Source organism: Phragmites australis, chromosome 12 (assembly GCF_958298935.1).
Source record: "Phragmites australis chromosome 12, lpPhrAust1.1, whole genome shotgun sequence".
NCBI classification, from domain to species: Eukaryota; Viridiplantae; Streptophyta; class Magnoliopsida; order Poales; family Poaceae; genus Phragmites; species Phragmites australis.
Window position 1 is genome coordinate 32,342,992 of NC_084932.1, and position 10,675 is coordinate 32,353,666.

The 10,675-nt window shown below is 40.0% G+C and overlaps 1 protein-coding gene across 1 annotated transcript; it reads left to right on the forward strand.

Annotated features, from left to right (window-relative positions):
- Positions 1-345: 345 nt before the first annotated feature.
- On the forward strand, positions 346-3,571 carry LOC133887158 (uncharacterized). Its single transcript, XM_062327101.1, has 2 exons — positions 346-1,838; positions 3,135-3,571. The coding sequence occupies exons 1-2, from the start codon at positions 397-399 to the stop codon at positions 3,259-3,261; spliced, it is 1,569 nt and encodes a 522-aa protein (XP_062183085.1). The 5' UTR covers positions 346-396; the 3' UTR covers positions 3,262-3,571.
- Positions 3,572-10,675: the final 7,104 nt, after the last annotated feature.

Consider the following 10,675-nt stretch of genomic DNA (forward strand, 5'->3'; position numbering starts at 1 on the left):
AAAAATACCAAATTATAAAATTTCAACAGTATATACTTAAAAAACAGAACAACGCAGAAACAACAACATAAAAATATGTTAAGAACATAATAATATTCAGCCGAATGATATGAAAGACACTTAACCGCATGATTAATATCTCTAAGTTCTTATTTAAATAAAATGCATGAAAAACTTCAATCTCTATTACATCGCATAACTAAAAATAGTGATGATAATAAAAATGTGTATGACATGTTGCTAAATACTAATCTCTTGTCTCTATGCTACATTGCTACCTTCAAGTAGAACTCGTCCGGAAGTAAAGGATCCGACAATGGTAGTACTGTAGTTATTGAGGATGGAGACGAACCCTAGATCCAAACTCGAGCGACGCTCTCTTGCTGCGCGTGCGACATGGAAGAACCCATCCGAAGGAGGGAACCCGACTGGCCGGCTCCCCGGGGCGCTGCCTGGAGGGAGCCCTCCCCGGCGTGTACCCACGGCCCCAGCTGGAGGGAATCCTCCCTCGGCGCCGGCGGGACGCGCCGCCCCAGTTGTCTACTCCTCGACCGCTTCGTCCACCGCAGCAGCCGGGACGCGGAGGACGAAGGGGACGGCACGACCTCGGTGACCTCGTACACCTGCGTCGGCCGGCCCATCCGCTCCTCCCTCAGGGTCGCCGACTCCCCGGCGGTGTCCCGTCTGTACCTCCACTTGCCGGGCAGCCCGGAGCCCCCAGGCATGGAGGAGCCCTCCGTGATCGCCGCCCACCGTCACTCCATCCTCTTCAAGGTGGTTGCCCCCTTGGAGCATCCTTGGTGGTGCAACGACACTTTCCGCTTCCCCTTCGACTTGTTCGTCTACTCGGCCTTCTCGTCACCGCCGTCGCTCCATCGGCTTCCGGCTTGTTTCATCGGTGTCGTCAGCACCCCCCATGAGGTCGAGTTCATCAAACCGTACGGGCGTCAACAGCAGCGGCCCATGCTGGCGGAAGAGATGGGTCTCCTGTGCCACGGCAGCAACGGCGAGTTCACGGTGGCGGATTTCACGCACTTCGCCCCGGATCCCGAGCTCTGCCTGCTTCACTACCATGCACCAGCACCTGGCTCGGGGAAGGAGAACATTGAAACGCAATGGAGGGTCAAGAAGGTGCGGTTGCCCCCGATGGGCCCTGATGTCTGCTCGTGGAGGACTGACGCTGTCATCCCCATCAACGGCCGTTTTTTGTGCTGGGTCGACTACTACCAGGGCATTCTTGCTGTTGATATCCTCCTAGCCAACGACGAGAGCATCCCAGATCAGCAGCTCCGTTACATCCCGCTGCCCGAGGAGGCTTTGCGATCTCGCCGCACAGATACCAATGGAGACAGCACTGACCCAGCTCGGTGTGTCTGCGTCACTGTCGGGGGCATGATCAAGCTCATCTGTATTACCAATGGTGGAACCAGCAGAGTGCGTGCTGCTTCTCGTTCTGCTTTCACGATAACATCATGGACATTGTTTGACATCTTCCATAGGAGATGGCACAAGGATGGCTCCATGGAGACCGCCGAGTTCTGGGGTCTTTACGGTGGGCAGAGTCTTCCACGGGTGAAGCCAAGTTATCCTCTGGTGAGCTTGGTTCATCCAGATGTCACCTGCTTCCTGTTGGAGGAGGATCAAGACACTTTCTGGATGATTGAAGTCAACACGAGGGACATGGTGCTGTTGTCAAGTGCCCTCTATATCAACGAAGAAGAAGAAGAAGAACAAGAACAAGGGTGCTCCACCAACATGGATCGTAGGAACATCTTTGATGGCCACTCCTTTATCCCCAGCGAGTTCTTCACTTACTTGAGCAAGGATGCCATCACAAGGTAATTATTACGTCGATCTTCTGTTCACCTGCACCCTCTGTTTACCCTTGCCGTTGTTTCTCGCTCTTAGCACTTGTAGTTTTAAACTACTATTACTAGTTACTGGTGTTGAGCAGCCTCTAGTACAATTTATCTTCGTGTACATTTTGAAACATGAAGAGAACAAATGATGGTTAAGTGGCTAGGCAATTAGCATATCAAACATAGCAAAGCTTTGTGGTGAGTTAAGTGACTAACCAATCTGTGAACATTAGCAGTGATTAGTATTTAATTTTCTTGAGGAAAACAGTGGTTAGCATGACGTGGTCAAACGTAAACATATTTGTCTAAATACCTACCTAGTCATTCGACGGTTTTTTGGAGCCAAGTTGAACAAGCAGACTGTCATTTGGTGAGAAATTGTAGTGTTCTTTCAACATATGACCTTAACTCTTTTGGTCAGCTTAATTAGTCTTGGCCATACCCAATACCAACTATAAACCCCATAGTAAGATTAGAAAGAAATCGTGATTGCAATGTCAAACTAAAACTCAGTCTGCTGAATATTAGTTTTGGTGTGAAGCCAATGTAGCACACTCTTCGGTACAAGAGCCAATCGAAGTGTTGTTCAGCTCAGACTTTGTTTCACCACGGCTTTCTAATTCATAGCCACCTTATTTTTCTTTTAATTTGGAGTAGTGAGTAGGCCTATGCTAATGGTTTGAGATCCAACCCAAAACCGGACTAACCAATGTAACAAATCCAAACCCAAATAGCACCACCCACAAGCCAACCTGGCACAAACCAAAACCAAAATTCATAATTCACCTTTTTCTTTTTCTTTTGGAGCAGTCAATAGGTTTGAGATCCAACCCAGAACCGGACTAACCCATGTAACAAACAATTTGTAGCTGTCACCAATCCAAACCCAAATAGCACCTTCCACAAGCCAACCCGAGCCAAACCAAACCAAATGCACGCACACATCATTTTGTTTGGGTCCTTTTATCCTTCATATTATTTCTGCTAGAAAGAAACCTTTCTTCCTTATTTGAGCTCGTTCTTTTTCTCATCAGCAACTTCAATTACAAACTTAGATGACGTAAAGGAGAAAAATAATTAGTAGGTAAATCAAATAATGTTAACTCAGTAGGACCCTAACAGTAGTCATCTCGGAAAGATCCATCCCATTTTCTATAATTCTTGTTGTGACATAAGATCATCTTAGTGTTTATTGTCTACTTTCGGTCCCTTTCATGTAGTCGGGAACTAGTTACATTGGGGAATTGCCTTGTGAATTTACTTCTTTTTGTACAGTCGGGAACGAAGTGAAATGATGCAGAAGGCAAAGCAGTTGAGGCTGGTGCAAAAGAAGAGTCGAGCGAAGGAGGCAAAATTGAAGGAGAGTTTATCTGGATTGAAGTTGTCTGAATGCAATGCTTAAGTGTGGATTGGAGACAGTCGAAGAAGTGATCTGCGGCCATTGAAGACGTCCTAACGCCTTCTATTATTATTGGTATATTATTGACGGTTACTTTTGTCTCGTTGGAAGGGTCTAAAGACATTGTTGGGTGATCTAACTTTGAACGCCTCCACAGCCCAGTCGTGGCTTTGCTGTTTAAGAATCTACTTATTTGCTGCTACTCATAATTTAAGAGCCTTCGGGTGTAGTTGTCTTCCACTGCCATTCTGCATGGAGATTTTTGGGTGGCTATCTTTATATGTAATATGCCAATGCATTATATTATTGCTCATCCGAAGTGCTTCGAGATTTAAGCAAGGGCAGCATCATATTGTTGAATAGAAGATGCAGGTGTTGCATGGTTTGAATTTTGAAGTATGCGAAGAGTAGCAGGACACAACTAAGCTCAATTTTGAAGCGACTACAGCTCTACCTTGTAGAGAGGTGTTAAAAAAAAGCACCAAAATTATTTCACTCGTACCACAAATCTTCTTCCATCTGTCGGGTAGATTCTAGGGCTTCCTAGATTCTACTATGATGAGACAAACGTGAAAACACATGCGCCTGCAGATGGTTGCGTAACACTGAGGTGCATATGAAGAAATTTGTTTTTAAAATTTTGGCATCCTGGCTTTTTAGGTTACCAGGTTTACCGGTGAAGTGGACTGTGTCTTTGCGAGCATATTTGGGAGTCTGAACTCTGAAGTTTAGATTTAGTGCCGATTCGAATGCAACCGAGTAGACATTCAAGTTGATTTCGTCTGAAAAAAGAAGTTGGCAATTATTCTAGAAAGGAAGGGACATACGTAGTAGTATTCGCAATAAAGTCATCTTCCTCCTGGCTAAATAATGAACACATACAACTAAAATACCAGCGGCCTTTTGCCGCAAACATGATGGCAATGGTTAGGAAGAAGTCCATGTTAACTTTAGTTGCCAAAAAGAATAAGTACATGTTAACCTAGTCTCCTAAACTAGAAAACCGGGTAATACCGGAGAGGTGAATCATACCCACAATATATTCATTGCTGTCAAGTGACAACAATGACTTGTTGCAAATACTAAGTAAATATCTATGCATAACTAGCAAATAACACTTATAAGTAATGACCCATGTTCTAATAGGAGTGACACCAGTAACCATTTTTTCTGGATCCGCCCTTGGTTTTGGCGAAACATGGCCGTCAAGCCATATCAGCTTGAAAAAAGTGTCTCAAACTCTTCCCCCACTCTCTCCCTGGCCTCTTATCTTCCAAATATTCCAAAGATAATCATCATAATCGGAAATTGATGAAATAGTTGTTAAGGAAAATAATCTAAGATGTAACTGAAAATCAAAAAATGCAATACCAACAAAACAAGTGATTTCACGAGATTAAAATAACAAAACAAGTGATTTCACATATCACATATATGACCACAGCTATAAAATAATAAACGTGAAAGCGTCATATATATGGTTATTTGATCATTTTACCTATTTTTTCTTTTCTGCATCACATAAAATCTCATAAGTTGTTATTACTCGGAGATTGTTTTCTTGATTACGTGATTAGTTTCATTCGAGGAAATCTCACGTGTTGTTATCACTTTCCTTTTCCTTGATTACCTGAAGATTGTTTCTTGATTACGTGATTTATTACCTTATATAGAGAGGAAATCCTGTAGAATACTATTCTTCTATACTCCATATATGACGTTGCTATCAGATAAATCAATGTATTTTTGGGTTTTAGAATGGTTGTTTTTTATCATTGAATAGTGAATTTTATGTCATACCAAGCCAATTTTTTTTGTCATATAACATATATTTTCCGATTGCGGTAACATGTATTTTCCCGACCACGTAAACATATATCGTTCGGTCACTCCGACACAAGTTTTCTTGTTTTGTAACGTGTGTTTTCCTGTTATATAATATGTGTTTTCCTATTATTTTAATGTGTACTTTCCTATTTTTTCTTGCCTGCGAGCCTGTTGGGTCGCTCCAACGAGTTGGATTGGTCCGAACGCCGGCACATGAAATATTATTTAAGGCGCAACATGTTAATTAGCGTATGCCTCAAGCAAAGTTCCCTTCACCTGGAATTTTATGTAAATTTCCTAATAACAAGTTCAATTTCAAAGGAACAGGAAAATTCTCTGCGTGACAACTTGGTTACAGGAAGAATTCAACGCAATTGTAGTCTGAGAGCTGCAGTTTATAAGATAAACATGCAATCAATCTGCAAAAGGATCAAGTACAATAGTTGCGTCCTCCCAATCATCCAGCTGTCGCGTAGCGTGCATATATCAGCCATGTGTCAGGGTAGCAGTAGCACTTGTTGCCGCAGTCCCCAATCGATGTCCACTGACATGGCACAAAGTCAACGTTTGGTCTAATCTTTCTGACTGTATATTAGTAACTGTACGGTTAAAATCTTTGACATATTGTATAAAATAATGAAATAGTAAAAAAAACAACGACTGGAGTGACTCTACAAGCTGTGAAGAAACAAGGACAGAAAATAGCGCATCCCTTCGACTGTAAAGTTGTGACTTACGGATCCGAAAAGAACCAAGAAAATCGCCAGCACTTGCACGCTGTGTTTGCTTTGGATCGCCATGCGCACAGGTAGTTCGTGATCTTCAGAGAATAGTGACCACACGTGGTGATTATTGGTTCTCCATCGAGGTTCACTGTGGCGGTAACAAAAACCGTGATAACCGCTCGAATTTTAAAAAAAGATTTAGATAAAATTCGTTTGATAAAATTTAAAATTTAGGAAAAAATTCGTGAAATTGATCTCTCGGTAACCGGTCGAATTGGACCGGTTATCGAGCGATTTTCTCGATTTATTGAGTGATTTTCTCGAATTTTCTGTATTGTCGGTAACTGCTCGGCTTTCTCGATTTATTGAGCAGTTTTCTTGATTTTCAGTAAAGTTAAAAAAATCCAAAAATTATCTCAATCTTGTAAAATCAATAACTAATACATCTGAGCTTCAAATCAAGTGAAACAAATTTTGTTGGTTTCCTTGTAATATGATATACATGATAAAAGTATTTATACTCATAAAAAGGTTCAAATTTTCTATGAGAAAATGTATTTGTTAAACCAAGTTAAATGAATAGTTTACTCTTTGCTAATCCAAAAATCATGAAACAAATTTTGTTAGTCTTCTTACATGATCCTATCTCTTTTCAAAATACATGAACTCATGAATTAGTAATTGTAACATGCAGGATTGTATAAATGTGTTGCGACTAGATCAATTCATAACTAACCCATCACACCTCAAAAATTAGTGAAACCACTTTTATTAGTTTATTTATACTATTATTTACGTAGGAAAAATAATAGTAGACATGAAAAAGTTAATTACAGTGATGTTTCTTAACATATTCACTTTATGCTTATGAATTTTGTAAAAATCATAGTGAAATTAATAAAACTCTAAATAAAGTGAAATCAATTTTAAAGATCCTCTTAAGATACGTTCTACACAAGAAAAATATGTGTTTGCATGTTAAGCTTTTTCTTAACATGAGTTAATAACTGAGCCGCACGCTTCAACTTTTTTTATTTTTTTCAAACTTCCTCCCTATAGAATATGATGCAAAAGATATTATTTTTGAAATTTTTTTACAGAAGGTCTTAGAATTGTGTCTAGTTTTCTTAGGATTTTTTTGGATTTTTATTTTTATTTTTTTGAATTTTTTGAATTCAAATTCGGTTACCGTTCGGTTTCTGAAACCGAGCCGGACCGAGATGGCCGGTTATCGCGCATTTTGGTCGTTTACCGACAAATTTTGAACCCTGTTCTCCATGGTTCCTATGAACATATATATATAGACAGGCGTGTGTTATGTTAATGGAAGCAAATTGATTACCTCTAGGTTGTTAACATATCTCAATTTATTTGGTGTAATATTTTCTTATATTATAAATTGATTACGTCCTGGATGCCAACATATCTCTTTTGTAAAGACCAGTTAATTTGGATCCCCAGGATTTGTTGCAAAACCTCCTAAGCAACCCCACTCATCCAAATAAGGGGTAAGAGTGAACTTCTATTTTGTTTTATGTCCAGGAATCCATGCTGTCCATGTGCTAAAGACAGCACTGCTGCCATATATAAATTTATTTACTTTCCTTCTAGAAAATAAATCCTAGATCATCTTACTGTAATCCTATTGTAACAAATATTATCTCATAGATACATAGATACATTTGATAGTCTGATTTCCACTCCTAAACTACAAAATCGGACACAAGACGACCTTCAATTATTGGTCCCGTTGGCACAAACGTCACAATGGCTTTTGCGTTGCAGGCTTGTTTTCTATTGGAAGTGGCAGCCCAACCAGGTCGCTGATTTGATTAATTTCCTCAGATGTTACTGCAGGCTTGTTTTTTACCTTTAGAATCACATGCTGGAATATTATGGTGATTGTTTAATCACCATAAACAGCTTGAATTCACACAATCTATTTTATACAATCTTCTGGACACAACTAATTTTAAATAGTCACAATGGTCGTGATATCATAGTTTATTTAGGAAGCTGCAGCAGACATCTACAAAAAATAGATGTTACTGTAAACATATATATATAGATACATTCAATTTATCTACTTGTTTTCTATTTGTATAAAAAGATGATGTCGATAAGAAGAGGTGAATAATTGTTTACTATTTTTTACAAACAAAAGCGCCTACGCAGCGGAATTTTTATTAACAATATAGTACTAATATAAGTGAACATCCTATTAAACCTATAATTTATTAAAAATTATTAAAATTATATAAACCCCTGCTAGTGTGGATAATAAAAATTATTTTCTCCGTTCAGATCCATCCAACGGCTCGTGCCACACCGCGCCACGCGCCCACGCTCCTACCGCTCGTTGCCAAGTGGCACCCACCGCGGACAGATCACACCGGCCCCACAAGTCAGTGATTAAGGGCGGCGGAAATAAAGCGGAGCTGCTCGTGCCTTGAAAAATATTTCGGGTTTTGAATATCTACTGGAGGTAGGTTGGCAGCTAGTGACCGAAAACCTAGCACTATTCACACTAGCAGTGAGGTGGATTAATAATATACATGCAAACTATTTAGGTATAGCTCGGTCTCTAGGTAGCTAGCTAGAGGAGTCGTCAGCTGGTGCTGGGTTGGGATGAGCGGTAGAACTGCAGCCGGCGGCGGTGGCCGTGGCCCAGAGAGACTCGAGCTGCGCCTTGCCGCTCAGAGATGTGTAGTCAATGCGTAATTGTCTGCAAGTACAGCAAGCATCATGTTCGATCAGTTAATGTTAACATTAATATATGATTACGAGTCCTCGACAAATGTTTTTGATTGTACACAAAAACGGCAAACAATTATGCTTCCTGTGAATTCCCTCTACCAGCATTAGTGCCACAAATTTCTTCTCACTTTATCTCTGTGATGTGCAGGCCCTGGACCCACATGCCAGACACATGAGTGGCATTTCATGGATTACCAATTACTATACACTAATACTGAGTACAAGATACCAGAGAAGGAACTTTTTATTTTATATATAAAAAAGAAGTGAAGAAACGGAACGATAGGAGATGTCCCTGTCTTGGATGTTTTTGAAATGGAGAAAGAAAGAGTACTCCGTTTGTACAGTGGTCTACTCATAAAGGCTGAAGAGAGGCAAAGAAGACCCTTTGTGTTATTTATTTTGCAAGAAGGCAAAGAAACGAGGTAAGTTTTATTTATTTATTTTTACGTGTAGAAGAGCAGTAAATCAGGGGAACTTGCTTTGCAATTGTCATCTCTTGGTCTTCCAAAGCAGGAATTGCCAAAGATCTTATTTATTCTTTCAAAAGAGCCAAAGGACGGGCTCCCAAAGTTGATTTGATAATTTGTCGAGTACATTTGACCATGTTTTAAGATATAGCTCCAATAGTTGGTGTTGTAATTTTTTTTGTCCGTAGTTTTCCATGTTCTTTGGCAAAATTTGAATCTAACGAAGGTCTAGATCATATTTGTCAAGTTTCACATAAAACAGATTTGAATTTCAGAAGTTCTTGTGCTTTTTGTTTGGGTCAATGTTGCTGTACTCAAGCGAGAATTCGGTACTATATCTTAAACCCCGTTACTGTTGACAATTCTTTTGGTATTCTGGTTGGTAGGTTGGATTAGGGTTAGGGTTTAGCTTTGATTCTTTTTAGTGTAATAAGTATCTTGTCGGAATTGGCCACACATAAAAACTTTGAATATTATTGCACATCTTCACCCGTCGAGTAGGTTTAAAACCTATTTTTCATAAACAATCAATCAATATAGGTGCACAACTTCCTTGACTTTAAGCATGTCGGCCGCGCCTTTATCTCCTCCCCCTCGCTCTCTCTCTCTGCTTCCTTGACTGAACCCAGACTGACTTGCACTAGAACCCAGATTACTCCAAATCTAGACAATAGAACTTGATGAAAATTTGCTGGAAGAAACTAGACTTCAGTGCGAATCTATCCCAACTTACGGAATGCAAATCCAATGGTTAGATCAAAAACTGCAAACAATCTACCAACAACGAAAAACTGCACGAACTCACTGAATCAATCGGCGTAGACAACAATTTGCTATCAACTTGCTGAGTTTTATTGATCAATTCATGTCACAAGTGCCTACCAAAAGCACCATACAAATCATAGAGATTGCCAGCCTTCAAAACCTCAAAGAAATCATCGCCTCTGGGTCTCTTTTTATCTCCAGCCGCCAAGCAGCCCTGACTGATTCTGTCACGCAAGCATGCATCCAAATTTGGATGACCGTACAATAGCCTTTTTTAATTCGGACTAATAATTGTATATGTGTTTCACACACGTAAAATCAATCTAGAATATATCAATTCGAATAAGTAAACGAATATAGTATAACAAAAGAGATATTTACGTACACGAAATGCACAATATAATCATGTAATTTAATAGATAAAGGCCAATAATTGGATAGGAGGGTGGAGGAGACCGTATCATTCAGAGTTGGACATCCATAGTAACATTGTGAGGATGATCAAAATGGTAACCGATTAGTGAAAGGATGAAAACAATTCTCGTATAGTACCTTGGTGTAAAGATAGTGTGATAGAGGCGACATCCGTCCTAGACGGTGGTGGAAACGACATGCGGGCGGTGGCACACTCTCTAGAGAAACCCGACGCTATAGGCAAAGTACGTTAGACGGTACACCCTTTGGAGAAACCTGGCGCTGCAGGCAAAGTGCGAGAAGCGACATACCCTCTGAAGAAACATGGCGGTGAATATATAGAAGATAAATATTAAACGTCTAGGTATGAAAGGTAAATAATAAGATATTAAATGTATTTTTAGAATGTATGGAAGGCAAATATTGAACGTTTAGGTATGGAAGGTAAATAATAGAAGA

Coding starts and splice junctions, on each gene's coding strand:
- LOC133887158 (XM_062327101.1), top strand. CDS start 397: ATGGAAGAACCCATCCGAAGGAGGGAACCCGACTGGCCGGCTCCCCGG. Junction 1,839..3,134: donor AGCAAGGATGCCATCACAAG/GTAATTATTACG, acceptor CTTTTTGTACAG/TCGGGAACGAAGTGAAATGA.